Raw genomic sequence first — 25,186 nt, 5'->3', positions numbered from 1 at the left:
TGCAGGGAATTGAATTTTGGAAGTAATTCTCTAAGGTGATGTCTCACACTGTAGGGAACTATTCTAGGCCATGTAGGGAGCAGGGGGACCCCGTGTGTGCCTGTCTGAGCAGTGTGACAGTTTCATTTACCCTGGCAGGCTCCTCGTAACCTTCAGGGACTCTGCTACCTGCCAGGGCTCCCCCCTCCTCTCCAGTTCCAGACGGATGAGTCTGTGAAGCCTTCTAACTTGGCTAAACTGGAGATCCCTCTTGACTCACACACCTGATACTAACAGGAGTACTGAGTGATTATAAGTCTCAATACCACAGTCCAAAGAGTCTCCCTGTAGACCTCCTTGAACCACCAGCCGTGTGATCCCCTGGGACCTTTTCCCCATCTCGGACCTCTGAGCCGCAAACTGTCCTGATGGTGTCTGCCTGGACTGGATGATCCTAAAATTCATCACTTGTTACTTTTGTGTCTTTTTTCTTACCGCCCCCCCCCCTCAAATCTTTAGTTGGGGAAATAGCACTACCTAGAGATGTGTGCTATAACCATGCCCCCTCTGTCTAGCCCAGCACATTCTACCAGGAAGACCGTCATAACTCAAGAGCAGAGTGCTAAGACAGAACTTTGGTGACAAATACATGTAACTGGAAGCTGGTAAAAAGAAGAACCAAGGGAAAAAATTAAAAGGAATCAGACAAAGAGGGCAACACATTAGTGTTAGGGAAACCAGAGAATGGCTTTATGGAATTGTTCTCTTGAAAAGTTGTATCAGTCTGTGGTTGATTCGGGAAGGAGAATCAACCCTCAAGAATCATCTTCTCTTTGGAGAATCTTCCTCTAATTAATTATCACTACCCCCTTTATCGTAGGTCAGCTGTTCTCAAAGTATGGTCTGTGGGCCCCAAGAGATCCCTGAGACTGTTTCAGGGGGTCCACAAGGTCAAAATTATTTTCATAATTATACCAAAATATTTGCCTTTTTCACTGCGTTGACATTTGCACTGATGGTTAGTGCAGCGAATCAAGGCAGTGACACCAAACTGCACAAGTAGTGACTGTGTTCTTCAATGTCACACACTTGCAGTAAAAGAAAAAAATGCCAGGTTCACTTTGAAATGCCCTTGATAAAACAGTAAAAACTAGTAATTGTATTAAATCTTCACTTTTGAGTATAGGTCTTTAACATTCTCTGTGACATAATGGGAAATATATATAAATAATTCTGCTGCATACCCAAATATGATGGCCGTTTAAGAAAAAGCACTTCAGTGACCCTTTGATCACTTTTTTTCATCGATACCGTTTTTATTTGAAAGAATGAGTGATAAACAAATTGTAGTTATTCAGATTTGAATATTTGGAAGACATTTTCTAGAAAAGGAACACAGCAGGACTATTATCTCATGGAAAAACCACTGAAGGGATGTGTTGCCAATGATAAAATTGGAGCTTGCAAGAAAAATCAGGATTTTGCAAAACTTGTAGCTGTTTTCCTTAGCTCCATAACTTCCCAGGCACTTGAAGCGTTTTCTGATAGGGTTGGTAGTAATATTAAGAAATGTGATTTCTTGGTATTGTACAATGAAATAAGCCATCATTTGAAAGACCTGCTTAGCTCAGTGAGCCAGTATTTTCCCAAAGACCAATATCTTTTTGATATCACAAAACCATAAATGGAAAAAAGAGCATTCCATAATGATTTCAGATTCCACATTGTAACTTGTCTTTAAAAGACCACCACTTGTCCAGTTTGGGGATAGTATTACAGAATGTCCATGATTTCCCTGTAAAGGCTATGAAAAATACTTCTGTCTCAGGAAAGATTATTTGTTTAGGAGTTAGGGAGATGGAGAGAGAGATTAGTGTGGGAGACCTGTGTGATGGAACTATTCCGTATCTGAACTGGGATGCTGGTCACACAATTGTGCACATGTGAAAAAATGGCACAGAACTAAACACACACACACACACACACACAGATGAATGCATGTAAAACCTGAGACCCAAATAAGTTCGCTGGATTGTATCAGTGTTGATGTCCTTGTTGTGATATAGTATAGTTATGCTAGGGAAATTGGGAGAGAGGCACACAGGCTTTCTCCATATTATTTCTTACAATTGTGTGCAAATCTATAATTATCTCAAAATCAAAAGTTAAAAAAATACTTCTGTTTCTTCCAATCACTCATCTGTATGAGACTGGAATTTCTCCGTATGTTTCAACCAGCACAATATTTTGCAACAAGCTGAATGAAGAAGCACATAAGAGAATTTGGTGATCTCCTATTTAGCCAGGTAGAAAAAAGATCTACAAAAACCTGAAACAATGCCAGTCAACTTATTTATACGTTTTAGTTTGGGGAAAAACAATTTTTTTTCATAAAAATATGTTACATGTTACCCTATGATGGGTTTAATGTTCTTATTTTAAAATAAAGCTATAAATGCATATTTTACAATTTTCTTAGTTTTAATTCCACTATAGACATTACTGACAGTTAGAACACAAATACACCGAATATATACAGAAAGATACACAGAACCTCTTTGAGGTCTTCATAACTTGTAAGCATGTAAAGGGGTCCTGAGATTTGAAAAGTTTATAATTGTCCTAGATTAATGCGAGGATTTTTTAAAAAAAATCAGTTCTGCTGATTAGGCTTTTATTCAAATAGGGGCATAAGACCCTTTGCTCAATATCCTGGTATAGTGCTGGCTGGTACAGAGGAAGCTAGGACATTTCAGCAACATGGCAGTAAAGTCAATAAGTCTACAAAACGGAACAAACAAACAAACAAACAAAACCCTCACATTAAACCAGAAAATCTGGCTTTTTCTCATGGGCTTTGACCTAGACTTGAAGACAAAAAGCAGAGAGAGTAATGTTGACTCTCCTACCTGCTTTGACTTCCAGTTTCCCATTTGAAGGAACTTCGGTAGCAAATCACGGAAAATATCATCCCTTTCTTGGGAGGGGGGTGCCTAATCTACCCACTGGGTAGCCATGACCCAAGAGGAATCGATGTAGAGAAGGTTGCTGACATTTAAAATTCAGCTTCAGTAGATCTGAGATGTAGTCTGTGGTGAAAACCTTGAAGGCTGAAGAAGGATGGTGGTGAAAGTACATTTAGAGACCCTTTTGCCATCGAGGATCTTAGAGTCAAGGCTAACAGATATGAGGAAACAGCCATATTGAGAGAGGGCCAAATCTGTGGAATGTATGGTGTGGCAGAACAGTTGAAAGATGGTGGGGATCAGTGAGAGGCGAGGTTGTTTGCAAGGTGACCAGCTCTCCCAGGTTTCCAGACACAGGAAAGGGTGTTTTCTTGGGAAGAGCAGAGAAAGGAAGACAGATTAGAAAAAACGTTAAAGATGGGCCGTGGTGTCTGCGCATGACCAGAGGTGAGACACCCTGGAGAGGTGGGAAGGAGGGGTAAGGAAAATATGTTCCCTCATGAACTATGTGTGTGAATTCTTTTAAAAGTGGAAAAATATTTGGGATTAAAAAAAAGTCTCCCAGCATTTTTGGTTCTCTTTTCTCAGAACTTTATACTTCTAGATGTGAAATAAAGAACATTAGGAAGACGATTAACAGTGCAATTTAATTGCTCGTATCTGGTAGTGCACCAGTCTTGTTGAGACAGAAAGCGTTTTGATTGATATCCTGGAATTTTGCCAATGCCAGCTGTTGTGACTTACTTGGATTACATTTCGGAGATCTTTTGTGTGGTGCTTCACCAGTGTGCATCTGGTTTATTTTCCTATGCCAAAAATCAATTTCATCTGCCAACAAAAGATAAACGTTTTGCACAAGGTGGTTGGAGTTAAAATTTGGAATGGTCATTGCCAAGGCTCCTGGGCCTGTCCCATCTCAAAACATAGGGCTTTTTGAGCAAACCAAATTATGCATGTATGTGACAAATTATTGTAATTTTATTCTGGTATCGTCAGATTTCTTATTCATCTATCATGAATTATGCTACAGTTAAACCAAGTAATGGTACAAATAAGTTGCAGTTAAGACAGGAGAGAATACAGAGAGTGAATAGCCTCATCGTTCAATACCTGTTTTTTTTTTGTTTTTTGTTTTTTGTTTTTTTGAGTGTCAGGAAGTAATCAAGGTACTTGGGATATAAAAATGAACAGGACAAAGTTCTCTGTCATGATGAAGCTTATATTTTAGCATCAGTAGACGGGAAATAGAATAAATAAATTACATAGTCTATTAGGATTTGATAACTCCAGTATAACATAAAAAAAGAACACAGGAAAATATGGATCGGGAATGGGGCAAAGCCACAATGAGTAGGTGCATGATGTATTCAGTAGGGAGGTCAGGGTGGCCTTGTTGTTGAGAAGGTGAGATCGAACAAAACTTGGAAGGGATCAAGGAATTGGACACCAATTATCTGAAGACAGATCAGTTGAGCATATACTACAAGGGAGTTCACAGTACACTTTGACTTTCACGCTCTCATGAAGGCCCAGTTCATGGCTTCAAAATTGTCGTTGAGCAACCCACAAATGAATGTAGTGTGAGTGAAAAGGAGCATGAAGTACTTTGTGAATGTGCTGAGATGGTAAATTAGCATTTTTCTCTCGCATCTGGCTCTCTGGCTTCCTGTCCATGAGTTTAAAGATGCGGGGTTAAATAGTAATAATAGCAATATGGTGATGATAATGACATAGCAAACCATAACGAGGTAACATTTATTGGCCTGTATGGTCAGTGTTGAAGCTTTGGACTGAAGCTTTCAGTCTGTGTGTCAGGTTCCTAAACATTCTCAAAGTTTCAGCAGGCTTTCAGCTTTAGAGGAATCGTGATGTCTTAGAATTTCTGGCACTTTAATCACTGGACAAGGCTGGAGCCTTGCCTGTCCGTGCTTAAAGTTACAGATTACAGTCGGGGCTGCTCAAATGGACAATGAACGACTTCACTGAATAATACAACAATGTAAAAATCCAAGTCATTTCACACAGCCAAGGTCTTTTTTAAACCCTCAAAGATATCTCTTCTGAGGTAAAGCTACAAAGCTCGTGACCTTGGGCCTGAGATAGGAAGGTTTCCATTCCAGCCTGAGTAACCATTTTTGTACATTTTGTCCCACCAAAATTTGTTTTATTTGTGATTTACTGGACTCTTTTCAAATATAATGGCTAATTCTTCATAACCTGCTAGAAATATTAAACAGGGGACACAAAGAACAGAGATGATTTTTTAAAAAAAAAGATCTTTCGCTAAGATCATAGTGAAAAATATTTGCTGTTTACTTTTTATTATGTGCCAGCAGCTTGTTATGTACATTACAAAACATACAGTAAGTTCATGTTCTTGATCAGAATGTCTGATTCTTGGACTCATGGTCTGCTTTTGTGAGTTGACTTTTCTACTCTGAACAAACTGAGCCTCTTTTTTCTTACTCATTTTGAAAATGATGGTTTCCTGCTCATCAGATCTACTTTTGGTGTGTAAACTACCTAAACCAGCCTGGGATACACAACAAAAGCCTACAGACACTACTGATCCTGATAGTGACCTTGAGCTGCTTTTGCACTCGCCAATTTTTAAAATCTCTATATAAAGTTGGAAGACTGTTAAGAGTTTGATGAATATAGGGGCGCCTGGGTGGGTCAGTCGGTTAAGCCTCCGACCCCGGCTCAGGTCACGATCTCACCCTTTGTGACTTCAAGCCCCACATGGGGCTCTGTGCTGACAGCTCAGAGCTTAGAGCCTGCTTTGGATTCTTTGTCTCCCCCTCTCTCTGCCACCCCAGCCGCCTCTCAAAAATAAATAAGCATTAAAAAATTAGAAAAAAAAAAAAAGAGTTTGATGAATACCATGAGAATTAATGGAGTAACTAAACTAAGCAACTCTTTTGAAATTCTTCGAAGAAAAACACTAAATAAATCCAAGTGTTTCTTTCTAATTAATGCTTAAGCATAGGCTAATTCAGTACTGAACTATATAGTTTAGATTCCTCTCATGAAGTGAAGACTTACTCTCAGTCTTTTAAAACCTCTGCAGGGGTGCCTGGGTGGCTTAGTTGGTTAAGCGTCGGACTTCAGCTCAGGTCATGGACTCACGGTCTGCGAGTTCGAGCCCCGTGTCGCGCTCTGTGCTGACAGCTCGGAGCCTGGAGCCTGCTTCGGATTCTGTGTCTCCCTCTCTCTCCGCCCCTCCCCTGCTCATGCTCTGGCTCTCTCCGTCTCAAAAATAAATAAAAACATTAAAAAAAAAAAATCTCTGCAGAAATTTCTTCAGAACTCTTAAATTAACCCAGCTGACCTTCCCTCCTGTAAACACAAGTGTGGAACCTACCAGTTGTAACTACTCTGGTTTAATCCCTTCTTGTTGCTGCTCTTTCTCATGCCTCAATGTTAGTTTTATTGTCTGCAAAAATTTCCAGGGCCTAAAGCCACAGCATCTGCGTCATGATGTGGACTTCCTGATTTTAAGGGCGTTAGTGTTACCTTACTGGGTTGGTGCTGTTAGCCTGAAGGACCTGATGAATATAAAAGACTTTGAAGCCGGTCTTGTGCCAGATCAATGTAAAGTATTGTTTTGTGGTTGCTACTTAATCACAGGATTATTTGAAGTCTTTCTAATCTCTTCTAGTTGAGGGTTCAGTGAAGGAATACTTCCAGTAAGTATCTCTTTCAAGGGTGTTTTCTTATCTGATAATGCTCTTGGGCAAACTGGTTTTCTAGAATAACAGTAAGAATGCCCTTAAAAAAAAAGAGAGAAAAGAAAAGAAAAGAAAAAAGAAAAGAAACCTCAGCCTTTCAAACATTTGAAATTAAGCGTCTTGAAAAAATACTGACAAATTATGCTATTATTCAACAGGTAAAATCTGAGTCTCAGCTTCTACTTTTCCTGGATACTGGTTCTCTCTAATATTAACCTTTGTATGAGAAACCTTGTTGTTTTGTTTTTTGTTTTTTTCCCCTTCTTAGATGGATTCCAAGCCTGGTTTTTCAAGTGACATTAATATTCTTTTAGCAGTTTATTGTTCTTTTGATTAGACGCCACTGTCTTTTCACATTTTCCATATTTAGGATCCTAGAAATCTTCTGTGTGTGTTCTAATTATTTTTTGCATACATATTTTTTTATTTTTAATTTTTAAAAGTTTTTTAACGTTTACTTATTTTTGAGAGAGAGGGATAGAATGTGAGCAGGGAGGGGCAGAGAGAGAGGGAGACACAGAATCCGAAGGAGGCTCCAAGCTGTCACCACAGAGCCCTAGGGGGGCTCGAACTCATGAACCCTGAGATCATGACCTGAGCTGATGTTGGATGCTTAACCAACTGAACCACCCAGGTGCTCCGCATATGTATTTTTTAAAAATCATGTACATGAAAGGATACTTTGAAAAGCAAAATTTCTCTCCTACATGCCCTCCAACCCCTAGCCATCCATTTCTTTGCCTAAGGGTTAAATTTGTACCTCTCCAGGGATAGATTCATACACATATACACTTATTTATGCACTATTTTATATCTATTTTCACTTAATATATCTTAAATTTTTTTTAATGTTTATTTATTTTTGAGAGAGAGAGAGAAGAGACAACGTGAATAGGGGAGAGGCAGAGAGAGAGGGAGACACAGAATCTGAAACAGGCTCCAGGTTCTGAGCTGTCAACACAGAGCCAGATGTGGGGCTTGAACTCACAAACCGGGATATCGTGACCTGAGCCCAAGTCGGATGCTAAACTGTCTGAGACACCCAAGCACCCCTGCACTTAATATATCTTAGAGATCATGTCGTAGCAGAATTTTGAAAGTTGCTTTGTTCTCCCTAACGGCTACATAGTCCTCACTGTATACTGTACCTTAATGATGTCCTTTGATGGAAATTTAGGTTGCTTCCAATTTTCTATTGTCACGAAAAGTGCTGCAGGGACTATCCTTGTACATTTGCCATTCGCAGGAGTGCCAGCATACAAATAAGATAAGTTTCTAGGAGTGGCTCGCTGAACAAAAGGGTGTTCACTAGCTGTTTTGATAGATTTGACTAAATGGTCCTTCCTAGAGATTGTACCCCTTTGCATTGCCATCAGCAATGGGGTTCCCCACACCCTCCTCAATGCAGTGCAAAATGGAACTTTGCTCTTTGCAAAAAGCAAGGGAAGCTGATGAGGACCATTTGTTTTCCATAGTTTTTAACTGTATTTCTTATTGTGATTGAGACTGAACATCTTTTCAGATGTTTGAGTCATTTGAATTACCCTTTCTGTGAACTATCAGTTCTTTTTCCTTTACCCATTTCTGGTTGGCCTTTTGGTGTTGATTTTTAGGGGGTCTGTGTATGTTAAATGACTTATCTTTGTGTCTTAAATATGAAGTGAGAATTATAAATTAATTCAGTAAGAATTAATCTATGTGTAACATTGACTGTTTCAGAAGGAGGACAGTAGCCATTGATCATAGGTTACCATTGGGGCTCCTGTAAACACTTTTAGTAGCATAATTATTTGGAGCTGTAAAATTTTCTTTGAATAGTACTTTTTTTATTTTTTACTTTTTGAGAGAGGGAGAGCGTGCACACACACGTGAGAGGGAGAGGGGGCAGAGGAAGAGACAGAGAGAATCTTAAGCAGGCTCCGTGCTCAACACAGAGCCCAATGCGGGGCTCGATCCCACGACCCGGGGATCATGACCTGAGCCAAAATCAAGAGTCAGACACTCAACCGACTGAGCCACCCAAGCGCCCCCAACCCTACCTGTTTTTGTAACTGTTGGTCCTGATAGGCCATGTTTTTATTATTTTCTAGGTATTCTATTGTGGTGACCTTTACCTCTTTTTTTGAACCAACAGGATTTTAAGAAATCACTTTTGGAATTTCTAGATGATAGGGGTTGTGTGTTTTTTGTTTTTGTTTTTTCTAGATGGGTTGTTAGTTTCTACTTTTATTAAATTCTGATCAGAAAATATTATTTGTATTGTTCCTCTTCTTATTGATATTTTCTTTTCTGAGTATATGACCAGATTTTGTAAATGCCCTGTGAATGTCTGAAATGATGATATATTCTATATAAATGGGGTACATGGTTGATAAGTATCAGTTATGCTATTTATGCTTATTTTCTCATTTATAAATTTTTTTTTTGAGACAGAGAGAGACAGAGCATGAGCAGGGGAGGGGCAGGGAGAGAGGGAGACACAGAATCCGAAACAGGCTCCAGGCTCCGACCTGTCAGCACAGAGCCTGACACGGGGCTTGAACTCACGGACTGTGAGATCATGACCTGAGCTGAAGTCGGATGCTTAACCTACTGAGCCACCCAGATGCCCCTATTTTCTCATTTATAAAAGGGGGCATAATTGTAGCTTCTACCTTGAAGAGTAGTTTTGTAGACTAAATGAGTTAATGCATATAAAATGCTAATAATAGTGCCTGGCCCAAGGAGACTGTTGGGTGGAAACCATTACTATCTGTTATAAAATTCTGAGCTCTACCATAATAGTAGCAAAAACTTACACTGATCTTTTCCAAAGAATTTTGTAACCATGATGTCATCAACTTTTCACATTATATGATTCTGAAGAAAATTCTGAGGCTAATCTAATATTTTCCCTTAATAGGTGACTTTTTTTGGGGGGGGGGGTTTGGGTTTTTTTTGTTTTTGTTTTTGGCTAGGTTACCCAAAGATTCCTCATCTTTGAAGTTTGATAACTTTACTAGAACCTATCTCTTTTTAAAGATTACTATTTTAAGATACAGCACTCAGAGAGAGCAATTCATAAAACATATATACACAGCCTAATGAATTACTGTAAAGCAAACACCCTTGCAGTCATGACCCAGTTCAAGATACAGAACATTTCGACATCCCAGAAGCCCTCTGGGTGCCCTTTACCATCACAGCATCCTCAGTGCAAGTTACTTTTGCCAGCATTGGTAAACACCCCAAAGGAAAATGAATCCTCAGAATCTAAACTAACCCTTCACTATAGTGTAAAGGTGGCATATATTTTGGTTTGGTTTTATGTGTTTCTTCTTATTCTGCTTTATTGAGTATAGGGGCACTTGGGTGGCTCAGTTGGCTAAGCGTCTGACTTCAGCCCAGGTCATCATCTCATGGTTTGTGGGTTTGAGCCCTGCGTCAGGCTCTATGCTGACTGCTCAGAGCCTGGAACTTGCTTTGGATTCTGTGTCTTCCTCTCTCTCTGGCCCTCCCCTGCTCGTGTTCTCTCTGTCTCTCAAAAATAAATAAAACGTTAAAAAAATAAAAAATAAATAATCTGCTTGTTGAGTGTAACTGACATACCATACTGTTCACCCATTGAAAGTGCACAGTTCAGAGGTGTTTACTATGTTCACAAGTTGCGCAACCAACACCACTATCTAATTTTAGAACATTTAGTCTCCCTGAAAAGAAACCCTGTACCTATTAACGTTCAGTTCCCATTACCTGATCTCATACCCACAGCCCTCAGCAACCACTAATTCACTGTCTCTATATAGATTTGCTCATTCAGCACATTTCTTATCATTGGATCTGTGCTCGTACAACGTGCGGTGATCGGCTTCTTTCACTTGGTATAACAACACTGTGTCAAAGTTCATCAATGTTGTGACATGTGTCAGTACTTCCTTCTTTTTTATTGCCAAATAATATTGTATGGACATACCACATTGAGTCTATCCATTCATCTGTTAGTCAGCATTTGGTTTGTTTCCATTTTGTTGGTTATTAGGAATAATCCTGCTATGAACATTCATGTACAAGTTTTTACGTGGATATATGTTTTCATTCATCTTCAGTATAAGCCTAGGAGTGGAAGAGATGGGTTGTATGGTATTTAATGTTTAATACTGAGGAATTGCCAGACTGTTTTCCAAAGCAGCCGCACCATTTTGAATTCCCGCCAGGAGTGTATGAGTATTACAATTCCTCCACATCCTCACCAGCAGTTGTTACTGACTGCTCACAGCCTTTGGGCTTTACCTTCACTGTCTCTTTTTCCTACATTCAGGTAATCTGTAAAGAAAGGCTAGGCATCTTTTCTTTGGAACCAGTAGGAGATTCAAACCATGCAATCCTGTGCCTATATGCGGGGCCTGTCACCCTGGTCCCACTCCTTCCTCACAAAAAACCCAAAAGCATTCTCCTTTATCCACTCTCTCTTTTTAATTTATTTACTTAGAGAGAGAGAGAGAGAGAGAGAGAGAGAGAGAGAGAGAGACCAAGCAGGGGAGGGGCAGAGAGAGAGAGAGAGAGAGAGAGAGAGAGAATCCAAAGTAGGCACCACACTGCCAGGGCAGAGCTTGATGTGGAGCTCGAACTTACAAAGTGTGAGGTCATGACCTGAGCTGAAATCTAGAGTTGGACACTTAACCAACTTAGTCACCTAGGCACCCCTCCTTTCTCCACTCTCTTGAGCCCTTTACAGATTTGCTTGGGGAGACCTAAGGTTTTCTGCAGAAAACCTAATTAGAGAAGTAATAAAATTTTCATCCCTCTTGGTGTTTGTGAGGTATCATGAATCTGGACATCCAAAGCAAATTCTGGATGGAAGTCGCCACTGCCTAGACAGGATATCCACAACATATCCAGAAGTCAAGACTTATGTTTACTTGTTGATCTTCTGTGTAGTTACTCTTTCCATTACTGAAAGTACATTACTTAAGTCTCCAACTCATTGAATTGCCTATTTCTCTCTTTAATTCTGTCAGTCTTTATTTCCCATGTTATGCGGCTCTCTAGTTAGGTGCATATATTTTCATATTTGTTAAATCTTAATAAATTAATCCTTTATCATTATAAATGTTCTTTTTCTTAGTAACAGCTGTTGTCTCAAAGTCTATTTCATTTGATATTAGTATGGTCACTCAGACTCTCTTTGTTTGCATTTGTGTCTTTTTCAGTTCTTATTTTACACCTATTTGTACCTTAAAAAAACTTTTTTTATGTTTATTTATTTTTGAGAGAGAGAGACAGAGCGTGAGTGGGGGAGGGGTAGAGAGAGAGAGAGGCAGACACAGAATCTGAAGCAGGCTTCAGGCTCTGAGCTGTCAGTACAGCACTCGATGCAGGGCTCAAACTTATGAACTGTGGGATCATGACCTGAGCTGAAATCAGATGTTTAACCAACTGAGCCACCCAGGTGCCCCTGTAACTTTTTTTAAAAAGTTTATTTATTTATTTTGAGAGAGAGAGAGAGAGAAAAAGAGAGTGCAAGCATGATGGGGAACAGGCAGATAGAGAGGGACAGAGAAAATCCCAAGCAGGCTCTGCACTGTTAATGGGTCTCCATATCACGGGCTGTGAGATCATGACCCGAGCTGAAACCAAGAGTTGGACAATTAACCAACTGAGTCACTCAGGCGCCCCACCACCTATTTGTATCTTTGAATCAGGGTGTGTTCGGTAGCAACTTATCATTTGATTAATTCTTTTTAATCCATTCTGCCAATCTGCCTTTTGATTTCAGGCTTAATCGATTTGTGTTTAGTGTAATCACTGAGAAGGTAGGACTTATATCTGCCATTTTGTTATTTGTTTTTATATGTTCTGTCTTTTTTGTGTCTCTATTCCTCCATTACTGCCTCCTTTATTGCTAAGTGGATATTTTCTAGTATGACGTTTTAATTCCCTTATACTTTCTTTTACTGTAACTTTAAATTTTAGTTTGTTAGTAGTTATAGTAGCTGGCTCCCATATAACTCTGTTCCCTCCCACTTCTTTTATGCTGTTCTTTTCATACACATTTCATCTTTATAGTATCATAAGCTCTACATCACAGTTTTGTAATTCTTGCTTTATATAGTTGCCTTTGAAAATAGATGTGAGCGTGAAGAAATTATAAACAAAAGCATGTTTATAATGTTTTTATATTTACCTGTGTAGTCAGGTTTGCTGGTGTCCTTTATTTTTCTGTGTGGATTCGAGTTATTGTCTGGTGTCCTCTCACATCAGCCTAAAAGACACTCTTGTCTATACCTGCAGATCACTGGGCCTGGGATGCAGGAAGGATGGCAAGGGCCTCTGTTAAAATGTCACAGACCCCACTGTCTTACCTAAGTTCAATAGTTTCTCGTGGACAGAGGATTTGCTGTTCAGTCCATGGCTTTGGTTAATTTCCAGGGTTCTGAAATGATTGATGTTGCTTGTGCCTCTATTTTCATCAGTTTTGTGGGAGAGTGAGTTGACCAAAGTCCTTACTCTGGGAATGCGGATGTCGACTGCCTTAGGATCCCTGTTAATTTCAGGTTTTTTGTTCTTGGTCATTTTGGGGTAGGGGCCTGATGTGTCATTTTAATGTCCAAGAAAAATCCTCCTTTATCTCTGAAAATGTCTTTAAGTAATTTAGAATACACCTTGAGTTTCAGTGTTTCTCTTCTGTTCGTCGGGGCCACTAATTTGCACAGAAGTTCAAGAAAAAATAATTTAATAAATATGTCATATTCATTCACAAAACAGACGCACAGTACGCACTGACTTTCACAAGACATGAACAAACTAAACAGGTTGAAAAGTAGAACTGTCATTTTGGTGGATTTCAGGAGTACTGAATCCACCCTTTGTTTAAAGTCTTTGCCTCTTTAGGGGCGCCTGGGTAGCTCAGTCGGTTAAGCATCTGACTTCAGCTCGGGTCATGATCCCATGGTTCCTGAGTTCAAGCACCACATTGGGCTCTGTGCTAATAGCATGGAGCCTGCTGGGGATTCTCTGTTTCCCTCTCTGTCTTCCCCTCCCAAGCTCATTCTCTCTCTCTCAAAAAAAAAAAAAAAAGTCTTTGCCTCTTTAGAATAATGGCAGTGTACTGTATTTTACTGTATTGGCAGCAGTGTTCTAGCGCCACCTAGTGCTACAAAGAAGTAAGAGCTGCTCTGCTTTTTCTTTTCTTTTTTTTTCCTTCTTATCCTTCTTCCCCCCAACTCCTTTTCCTCAACTTTCTTCACAATAGAATAAAACCTACTCCATGATTATCAGATTTAATCACTGGACATTTATAGAACACCGAATCTTAAATGTGCATATCAATCAATTATTTATTTATTTATTATTATTTTTTAACATTTATTTATTTTTGAGAGACAGAGAGAGGGACAGAGAGCAAGCAGGGGAGGGGGTCAGAGAGAGGAGACACAGAACCCGAAGCAGGCTCCAGGCTCTGAGCTGTCAGCACGGAGCCGGTCGCGGGGCTTGAACCCGTGAACCATGAGATCATGACCTGAGCCGACGTTGGACACTCAACAGACTGAGCCACCTAGGCACCCCTATAAATCATTCTTTTAAAGCACACACAATGATTTACCAAACTGACCATATACTTTGTCATAAATCAAGTCTCAACAAATAATTGAAATCATTTAGAGTATGTTCTCTGGAATTAAATGGGAAATCATGAATTATTATAAAATTTCTCATATATATGTATACCAACATATCTCTAAAGCAATATATTTCTAAATAACCTATGGGTTATGGGAGTCCCAATGGAAACTAGAAAATATTTTGAACTGAACAATAATATGTGTATACAATATATATGTCCATATATATGCTCAAGAAAATGTATATAATAAATATATATATATAACGAATATATATACAAAATACATATATATACCACACACATACTATATATATATATATATATATATATATGTATATATATATATATATATATATAATTTGTAGAGTGCAACTAATACAATGGTTAGGGAAAAATTTATAGGTTTAACTGTATAGGTTTAGCTGTATGTAACTACATAGTTTCAACAATATATTAGGAATTGTGGCAAAAAAACAAATGAGCCAAGCATCTACCTCAAGACATTAGAAGAAGAACAAATTACGCTCAAATACAATAAAAGCCAGGAAAACAAATTGAGAACGTAAAATAACAAAATAGCAAAAATTTGATAGAGAAGATGAACACAGTCAAATGTTTGTTCTGGTTAATTTGATCAATCCCTGATGAGTGACCATGAAGGAGACAGGAGGCACAAATAATGGATTTCGGGAATGAAAAGGCACACATCATTGTGTATTTATGCCAGCTCTTAAAAATCACAAGAGCATGGTATTAACAGCTTTATGCTGACAAAGTAGAAAATTTAGACGAGATGGACAAACTTTTTCAAAATTCGATTTACCAAAAAGTCAAAAGAAGTGAAATATTCAAATAGACCTAAAATTGTCACCGGCATTGTATTCAAAATACATCTTAATTCTTCGTCTGGATGGGTTATTCTCTAGGCATGCTGTTTTGTGAGCTTGTAGACAGTAATGCTTTTTTATTTTCCTTTTCTTTTTCCATAGTTTGTTCCCATGTTCCATGACTTTCTCTGCCCTAGTATAGTCACTCATTTTAGTGAAGCACATTTCTGGTAGCTCTGAGAATGCGTACCCAAGAGTGTGGTAGACATTTGTGGTGCCCTGCAACACACAGATTAAGGTCACCCTCAAATGCCTGATTTTGGGATGTTAAACCATCCTTGAATTCCTGGGAAGAATCCTACAGAATTATGGTATCTAATATTTTTTTAATATGTTACTGGATTTAGAATGCCAATATTTTGTTGAGGATTTTGTTTTTGTTATAGGGGAATAACGAATATTCTGAGGTTTTCTTTTCTTGTCATGTCTTCATCTGTTTTGGAATCAGGGAAATACTTGCCCCATAGAATGAGTTCATAAGCATTCTTCCTTCTCTCTTTTCTGAAAAATGTTTGTATATGATAATCACAAGCTCTGTTAATAGCCAAAATTCTCTTCTCCTTTCCAATTTTTCCTCTTTCATAATGTCTTGTTATTTTGTTTTTAATCGATGCAATATTCCCTCAAATCTCATGGAGAATATGAATTCTAATGTTTAAGGACCTCTTATTATTTGCTTCAGGTGCCCTATTTTCATGGGGGCCATTTTCTTAGAGTGGTTAGCTTTTGAATCTTTAATTATTTTGGTAATTTAAAATTTTTTACTTTTTGCTCATAGTTATAAATGAGGCTCTTTAAATTAATGAGGATTAATCTCATAGGACTATGACAAATGCTATTAATCACTATTTCATTTCTCTGGCAGATACAACCTCTTCCCACTTGCCCACACTCAGAGCCTTCTCGGAGTCCAAAGAGTGTTCCATCCATAATAGTTAGTGAGTAAGAATGAGCCTCAACGGGGCCCATGAACTGACAGCAGACTGGCAGATGAAGAGCATGGACCGTTGAGCAGCATAAGGACCCCTTCACTAGGGTCAGTGGGCGGGCACACCAAGGTACAGGCTGCGTGGATGCCTCCATCAGCCTTTCTTTGCCCGGGGCTCTAGACTGCTCATGTTTGTTCACTCCTCTTTGGCGTAGCCATATTGTCATCCTCTGCTGGAGCAAATCCTCGGGGTGCTGATATCCATTTAGAGTTGCACTTGACAGGGGAAGCAGTGGGAAAGAGCCTCAGGCAGCCAAGGACATTAGGAATTTTACTGCTCTGCAAAGCCATCTTGCTGCACCTAACTCCACTGTTTATGTTGTGGTGACTCAAACACAGCTGAGTCACTGCCCTCTCTCCAGCTCTATTGCCTACATTAGGGGCTAGACAAACACACTTCACTTCGAAGGCCATTCCTACATGATGAGGAGCCTGGATATGCCTCTGGCCATGGAAAGGTGGTGTTCCAGCTCCCATATAAACTTTAGTATTTCAATTCCAATTAATCTCAGTTCCCTAATATTTCAGTTTTTACATTACTTTCCTCAGCCCTAGTCAATTGGATCGTGGCCCACACTGGGTGCCAATAAATAACGTACAAGAGTTCTACATGGAAAACTATAAAGTATTAGTGAAAGGTCTTAATAAATGAAGGGTTACATCTTGTTCATCATTGGAAAAGTTGAATGTTAAGAAGACGTCAAGGGGCACTGGGGTGGCTCAGTAGGTTAAGCGTCCGAATTTGGCTCAGTTATGATCTCACAGTTTGTGGGTTCGAGTCCCCGAGTTCTGTGCTGACAGCTCAGAGCCTGGAGCCTGCTTCGGCGTCTGTGTCTCCTCTCTGCCTCTCCCCAGCTTGTGCTTGCTCTCTCTTGCTCTCTCTCTCTCTCTCTCAAAAATAAATAATAAAAAAAATTAAGAAGATGTCAATTCTCTAAAAATTGACTAGTAGATTCAGTTATAATCCCAATAAAAATCCCATGCACAGGTGTGTGTGTGTGTGTGTGTGTGTGTGTGTGTGTGATAGGTATGTTGACATATGTTGACTTGCTGAGGAAACAGTATCAGCAGAAGCAGAAAGGCATGATGCAGCATGGTGTGTGCAAAGATATATAAGTAGTTTGGGTTTCCAGAGATGAGGTCATGGGGATTTGGTGAGGACAAGGCTCGGGGGGGCCCTTAACTGCTTTTTGTTTGTTTGTTTGTTTTTGCATGTGATCGAAAAACATTTAATAAGGGGTAGAGAGGTTGGATTTACGTTTTATGTAAATCACTTTGGCTTCCCCTTCACCTGCTCTACTCTTTATGCAGGTAACCACATTCCCCGGGCTTCCATGCACCATGAGTTACAGGTAGGTTTGGTCAATGGAAGGGAGAGGTAAAGATTGGAAGTCTGGAGAAGAGAAGTCAGGGCATTCATGTATCCCTACCCCCACTGTTGCCTGTTGTGGGATTTGTTGAGGCAGCTGTACATCCTCCAGGCTCCAACTCTCTCCAACCTGCACTGCCATGGCTCTGTCTCCTGCTGCCAATCCTTGGCTTCTCAGTTCGGACAGTACCACCTCCGGTCCTAGGAGCCCTGCTTCTGCCTTTGCTCATCTCCAGGGTCTTCATCATCCATCATTTCCTATCTCAGCTTTTCCCTTTGCCCTGTCAGATCATCTCTGCTTAAAAGCCAAGAGCTGCTCTTTTCTTTTCTTCCTGGATGGACATTAATTGACCTAGGGGGTTAAGTTGGAGAAACGAAAACCCATCAGGAAGCCACTGAGATAGTTCAAGTGAGAAATCCTCAGGACCTCACCCGAAGCAGTGGTTGTAGGGACAGAGCGAAATGTATCTAGTAATAGTCTCTTGGAGATAAAACTGATAAGACTTGATGATTGACTGGATGAGTTACTAAGAGAAAGAGGGATGGGAGAGAAGGGGGATCTAGGGTAGATTCCTGGTTCTTTTTAAAAATTATGTATTTATTTTGGCAGAGAGAGAGAGAGAGAGAGGGGCAGAGAGAGAGAATCCCAAGCAGGCTCCGCAGCGTCAGCACAGAGCCTGACGCAAGGCTCCATCCCACAAACTGTGAGATCATGGCCTGAGCCGAAATCAAGCGTCGGACACTCAACAGACTGAGCCACCCAGGTGCCTCCAAATCTCCAGTTCTAAGTGATTACGATCCAAAATACAGAAGGCACACTTTTCTCTGCCATCATGGTATGTGCGGTTGATTGTTCCTGGTCGTGTCTTCTCACAGGACTTTCAGGATCAAGCAATTCCTGGCCAAGAAACAAAAGCAGAATGGTCCCCATTCCCCAGGGGATTTGGATGAAAAGTGGTAATGAAATCAGGTGCAACTCCAGGAGGAAGCCCTGGATGGAGAAGAACCAAGCTGGGTCTGTGAGGGATCACACAGGAGATGGCACATATATTCATGCTGCAGGAGGGTCACATGCTCGTACCCTATCACACTGTAAACAGCGCCACCACCTGAACAATAGACATGTTTTATTGGGGAAATGATTTTCCTCTATTGCTATGCTTCTGGAAAAGTAGGTCAGTTCAGTAATAAATATGTGAGATCTTTTGTTTTTGTTTTGTTTTTAAAAAACAAACCAAAATACAGAAGGTGCAACAGGAGAATTCCCCATAAGGGAGAAGCCAGTGAGTGACACATGCTGAGTGTGAACAATGAGTGTGAACATGCTGAGGTTGGGGGGCCTCCGAGGGGATATAAATCTGAAGTTCAGGAAAGAAGTCAGGGCTGAATCTAAAGACTTCAGGTCATTAACACATGCATAATAGTTAAAGCCAGGAGAGTAGATTTAGGCTACCCAAGAAAATCAGAGTGGTGGAGAAGAGACATGCTTATTTTTTCCCCCTGTGTTTTTTGTTTTTTTAATTTTTTAACTGTTTATATTTATTTCTGAGACAGAGGGAGACAGAGCATGAGCAGTGGAGGGGCAGAGAGAGAGAGGCAGACACCAAATCCGAAGCAGGCTCCAGGCTCTGAGCTGTCAGCACAGAGCCCAACGCAGGCTCGAACCCACGAACCGTGAGATCATGACCTGAGCCCGAGGTGGACGCTTAACTGACCGAGCCACCCAGACGCCCATTCCCCCATATTAAAAGCCAGTTCGTTAAAAGGAGCGCTTTGCTGACACCTACCCCCAGGTCCTCTAGAGAGTTGCTTAGTTTGGTCGCTTCTTCTTCTTCAGAACATGCTCACTCTTATGAAAGAGAATGAATCCGGTATCTGCCCATGTCACTACCTTCGATCCTGGAGCTGAAGAAAGCAAGGATCACTCCTCTAACGACAATGTTCACTCTGTATTTGGCCTCTTCTGTGGCACTTGACACGATTAACCGTTTCCTTCTGGAGTTGCTCTTTCCCTCTGTAGTTACTTGGTGATAACAGGCCCTCCTTGGTCTCCTCTTCTCTTTCCTTCTTTCCGCCTGCTTTAACCCTTGTGATCCACAGCCCCCATGCTTCCTACTCCACACTCTTTTCCAGGAGTCTGTCACTCCCTTTCCTGGAATTCCCCAAGTCTGTGTCCCCACTTGAGACACCTCTGCTAAGCCCCAGAGACCATCGTCACACTACCCCCCCGCTAAGTCCCCAGGAAAATTGAGAGCCGTCGTTTTTTGGTTTTTGTTTTTCCCTGCTACACAGCCTAACATTCTCTAACTTGATTAATTTCACTGCATCATCACCCCACCCCCAAACAGAAAATTACTTTCTTTTAAAATAATTTTTAAAGTTTTATTTTATTTGGGAGACAGAGAAGGAGAGAGAGAAAGAGAATGGGGGAGGGGCAGACAGAGAATCCTCAACAGGTTCTGTACCACCAGTGCCGAACCTGATGTGGGGCTCGAACTCACAAAATCATGAGATCGTGACCTGAACCAAAGCCAAGAGTCAGATGCTGAACCGACTGAGTGTCCCAGGTGCCCTGGAAGTTACTTTATTCTTTTATCTCTACATTGAATTGGTTGCCAAGTCCTAAGTCACATTTAATCCCTCAATATCACATTCATTCTTGCTGTTCCAGGTATTCAACATTTCCCCCTGTACTGTTGTTTATGTCACATCCAGGCTTAAAGCATTTCAATGCCTGTCTATTGCCAAGGATAAATTTTTTAATATTTATTTACTTTTGAGAGAGAGAGAGAGAGACAGAGACAGAGACAGAGACAGGGCATGAGTGGGGGAGGATCAGAGAGAGAGGGAGACACAGAATCTGAAGCAGGCTCCAGGCTCTGAGCTGTCAGCACAGAGCCTGATGTGGGGCTTGAACCCATGAACTGTGAGATCATCACCTGAGCTGAAGTCGGATGCTTAACCGACTGAGCCACCCAGGCGCCCCACCAAAGATAAATTCTGAAGAACTTCAAATGATACATGAAACTGACCTTGCACCCTTGGGGGTTCTAGGGGGAAATCTGAAACTGACCCCCATACACGGAGGGCAAGGAGAGACCAAAGAAAGAGGCAGACCGCTCTAGATTGGTAGGTGGCGATTTTAATAAGCAAGGGAACTTATACACGTGGCTTGTCTTGGGTGGCTGTGAGATGGGTAGCTATCTGCACCTGCCCGCCTGAATCTTAAGTTTATCCACAGGCCTTAACCTGGTTCAGTTGTGTAAACGGTCCAGATGGTCTCAATAACACATTGCTCTCTCAAGTCTGCATTCTTGATGTGGGTCCTAGTGGAAAAATGGTGAATGAAACATATATTCCAAGTATGCGGGTGGGGTTGGGGTATGTGTGGGAGGGGTTAAGAGCCTCGGATAGCCCTGGCCCAGCCCTCAGGTCAATCAGGGATCACGTCCTTTTGGTGACCTCCCACGACAGGATACATGTATACAATTGTATATATTAGAGCACACAGAACATTTTGTTGCAAGTCTGTGTTGGTTTGCCTGAGTCCTCTTGTAGTCTGTGAACTCCTTCATGGTAAGAATTATATTTTATTGATGTTCCCTTTCTCAGTCTTCTGCAAAATGCCTGGTGCATAGAATGTGCTCAATAAATATTTGATGAACCAGGCAGACACAAATGAATAAGGGCACTCCCTTAGTGTGGGAACAGACCTGCTGCACGCCTCCGGGAGCCATGCACATGAAAGTGATCCTTTAGTGTGGGTCTTCCTGTGGAGTGGGTTGATTGATTCATTCATGAACTATTTATGGAGCACCTGGTAGGTTCCAAGCATTGAGCCATATAACAGGCATCCTCTTGGCTTTGAGACAACTATCATTCCAATACAAAAAGCAGAATTATTACATTTTGGCTAGTCATTCCTGCAGATGAATGCAGAGTCGATTAAAAAGTGGTTAAGGCTGACGGCATACACACTAGTGAGACTTTGGCTGTAACCCAGTGGGCTTTCATGTTCCAGACTTGCTCCTTAGGACAGACCTCATCTTATCTCATTTCAGCATAGGAAGGCTGGGATGCCCTTACTGGACCTGGCTAAGGCAGCCATGAGCAAATGCTGCTGCGCACCAGAACATGGCCAGGGCGCACACGGGTGCCCATATCAGAGACGAAATGTGATGTGTTTGGGGCAGATGACACAGGAAAGGCATATCTGAGGACCATGGAACCTTCCAATCCCTGCTCTTTCCCAAAGGCCCTAACACAGGGCTTCCTCTGCTTATTCCTAAGCAAGGCGAGTTCCCTTTTCTCTGTCTCTTGTCCAAAGCTTGCTTTCAGAAGACAATTTGAAATTTATCTACTATAAATTATAAAACAGTATAAGAACTAAAGATCACGAGTTCACTGGTACCTTCTAGTGGGCCTTCCTATCTAAACAGTATGGAAAGACTTAGACTAACGTTCTGAATAGTCGATTGATGACTGGGATTATATTCTAGGCATAATACAAAAAGACAAGTCTAACCGAAGCTCCTGAAATGATTCCAGGAAGATGGTCATCTTCGTGATGTGCCAAGTTGGACAACAGAGGGGACGAAGGGAAAAGGTCAGGGAGGGGAAAAGGTCAGTGCCAAAGGCACAGGCGGGGCTTAGGCTGACGACTAGAACGTCCGGGGGCCAGCAGTTAATTCAGGAGAATGAAACTGTGCCAGTGCTGGGGCGGGGCGGGGTGGGGGGCGGATTACAAGCAGTGATGTGTGACAGGATCTTGTGTTACATAAACCTTTTGGTGCAGGCAGCAAAAGGGGAAAAGGCAAAAGCGCGTGTTTTGGATGGTCTCTTCTGCACGAGAACATCTTTGATTTTTCAGCCCTTCTCGCCCGTGGTGAGACGATGGGTAGGAAAAGGAAGGGGCAGAGAGCAGAGCCAAGGCAGAGCGGCTGGAGGGGCTCAGGAATCCTTCCCCCCCGCAGGCGGGCCCGTGGAGGGACTCTGGGCGGGCGCTGGGCGGAGCCTCTGGAGCATCCTCTGAGCGGCCGCCTCTGAGCACCATGGGAAAATCCTTCCTCCCTCGGACATGGCGCCCACCTGCCCCGCGGCAGCAGCCGGCTCCGGCGCCGCGGTTCGCGGGTCCGGGCAGGAGAGCAGCTCGAGCTTCAGTCGCGGGGCGGAAGGGGGGGGAGGGGGCGGCGGCAGCGGTGGCGGCGGTGGCGCCGCCCGCGGGCCTGGGTGTTAGAGCCGAGGGCGCCCGGGGACCGGCGGGCGGAGCGCAGCGGGGCGCCGCCGGCCCCGGGGCGCAGCAGGCATGGTGTCCCAGGCGCTGCAGCTGCTCCGGCAGGGCGTGTGGGCCGCGCTCACCGGCGGCTGGTACCACGACCCGGAGCAGAGCAAGTTCACCAACAGCTGCCACCTCTACCTGTGGCTGTTCCTGCTGCTGCTGCCCCTGGCCTTGCACCTGGTGAGTGGGGAGGTTCGAGCCGGGGAGACGTGAGGGTGGAGGCAAGAGGGGAGAAAGCCACCCCAACCTGCGTGTCTGCCTCGTGATGGAAAGGGCTGGCAGCGATTCTTAAGGGATGGGATGAAGAAGTATAAACGTACCGTTATAAGATAAATAAGTCACGGGGTGCAATGTACGGCGTGGGGAACACAGTCGGTAATATTGTATTAACTTTGTAAGGTGACAGACGGTAACTGGACTTGCCGCGGTGACGGTTTCGCAGTGTATACAAATGTCGAATCACTCTGTTATACACCACGAACTAATATAGCATTGTACGTCAGTTATACCTCAACTGAAAAGAGAAAAGGTGGAATGAGGACGGCCCTCGGGATTTGGGGACAGAGGAAGTACAGGGAAAGGGGGACAGGGACTCGTTGGCAGGAAAAGAAGTAGAAAGGACTTTGGGGGCTCTGGGACTCATTAAGAATTGATGCTGACTGTCAGGATGAGTCAGACTCTGCTTGTGGCCGGGGGATGTTGAACCTGTTTTGTAGGTGGAAAATCCTAGGCCTTCTGGCTGGTTAGCTGGGCATGACGGCCAAAATGCAAAATGAAATGTTAAAAACAAACCTATTTCAGTTGTTGATCTTCTAATCCCCCTCCCCTCCTTTCCTGTTTTGCTTTGAGAAGGCAGGTTCAATGATCAAGTACTCAACTTTCGATTTCCACACCATTATGTAAAGAAATCTGTAGGAAGATATATTACTGGGTAAATCTAATGTAGTTTACGCTAAGCATTACAGCACCTAGTTGGGGCTTGCCACTTTAATAGGTTACCATAATTGAGCGCTTGCAGAATAACTACATCATGACCTTCTTGGGTAAATTAAATATACCTAATTGAAACAATGTTTCAATCTGAAGAGAAACTGTACAGATAAAGGGTTCCATGTCTTATTCAATGTTCTGTGCCAAGGATCTAATTTTGATAGCTCTGTTGAAAGACTTTATTCCTAAAATGAAATTTAATCATCTTCTCCCCTGCAAAAATCTTCAGTGAGTTTGCACAGCTGATGAATTCCAAGTTCAACATTAGAGGCTGTCCATGATCTGGCTCCTGTTTTCCTCTTTCTGGCGGTTTATCCAGAGGGTCAGAATTCTAACTCTGAAATCAGGCTGCCTGAGTTAAATTTTGGGTCCACCTCTTACCAGTACTATGACCTTGGGGAAGTTGCTTACATTATCTTATTTTTCATTTTCTTAGCTGTAAAATGAGAAAAACAATACTACCAGATGGACGGTGTTGTTTAGGGGCTTAAATGAGACACTGCACATACAGCCATCCATCTGTCTGGCTTGACCCAGGAATGGACACAGACCTGTTTTAAATTTCTGTTTTGCTGCAGAGTAGCTGCTTGGCGTGATGTTTAACCTATCTAAACCTTAGTTTTCTCAGCCTTAAAACGGATGTGATAATGATCATGTCTCAGGAAAAGCAAGTAAATTTTTGTATAAAAGGCATTGAGATGCAGAGGCTGATCCATGGATGCCCTTCAACATGTTAAGTTTCCTTCTTCTTCTGTGACCTTGTTCATCGTTTTTCCCTGGCCCGTAGGTCTTGATGTTTTCTCTTTGCCTGGAGGGGCAGCGTAGCTGGGTGATGAGGAACACAAACTTGGGTTCAATCTTGGTTCTTGTGCTTACTAGCTCTGTGAGCTTGAGCAAGCTCGAGCTTTCTGGTGTGTAAAGCAAGGATAATAGTACCCCCTTATAGGGCAAGGATATAGTACCCCCTTATAGTACCTTGCCCTTATAGGGCAAATATGAGGGTTGATTGAATGAATGAATGAAAATGCTTCTCAGTACCTGGCACATAGTGACTGTTCAATATGAGCTGGGCTTCCTCCCCCTCCCCCTGCCCTTTTCTCATCATTTACTTTCCATCATCTCTCCATCCTTCTCTGTCTCAGTTTCCCTGATTTCCATTCAGCTAGAATTAACTTCTCTTCTCCCTTGCCTTTACCCCATTCTGTATTTACTGTTGGTACAATAGCACATTTTGAATTCTGCTTTGCACTTAGTTGCTGGAACATGTACCTCTGCTTCTAGATCATGGGTTTTGATTTTGTCGATTCATCTTGCTTTTTCACAGTGCATCTAGCAAAGTGTCCTGCATTTGGTTAACCGTGATCTCATATATAATAAACTTGTGGCAATAAAATC

General features: G+C 41.9%; 1 protein-coding gene across 7 annotated transcripts in view; it reads left to right on the top strand.

Annotated features, from left to right (window-relative positions):
• Positions 1-25,186, top strand: part of PCNX2 (pecanex 2) — a 326,874-nt gene that overhangs the window by 4,132 nt on the left and 297,556 nt on the right. For 5 of the 7 annotated variants that reach the window (XM_027046909.2, XM_053207264.1, XM_027046910.2 and 2 more), the window contains exon 1: positions 22,594-22,981. The exons of 1 other annotated variant lie outside the window; for it this stretch is intronic. In XM_027046909.2, coding sequence (XP_026902710.2) covers positions 22,829-22,981 — 153 coding nt within the window. In that variant the 5' untranslated portion in view covers positions 22,594-22,828. Of the gene's footprint in view, positions 1-22,588; positions 22,982-25,186 lie in introns of those variants that run through there. One more of the 7 variants, XM_053207266.1, reaches the window with a different exon arrangement.

This window comes from Acinonyx jubatus, chromosome D2, assembly GCF_027475565.1.
Source record: "Acinonyx jubatus isolate Ajub_Pintada_27869175 chromosome D2, VMU_Ajub_asm_v1.0, whole genome shotgun sequence".
NCBI classification, from domain to species: domain Eukaryota; kingdom Metazoa; phylum Chordata; class Mammalia; order Carnivora; family Felidae; genus Acinonyx; species Acinonyx jubatus.
This window is presented reverse-complemented; position numbering and strand designations above follow the sequence as displayed.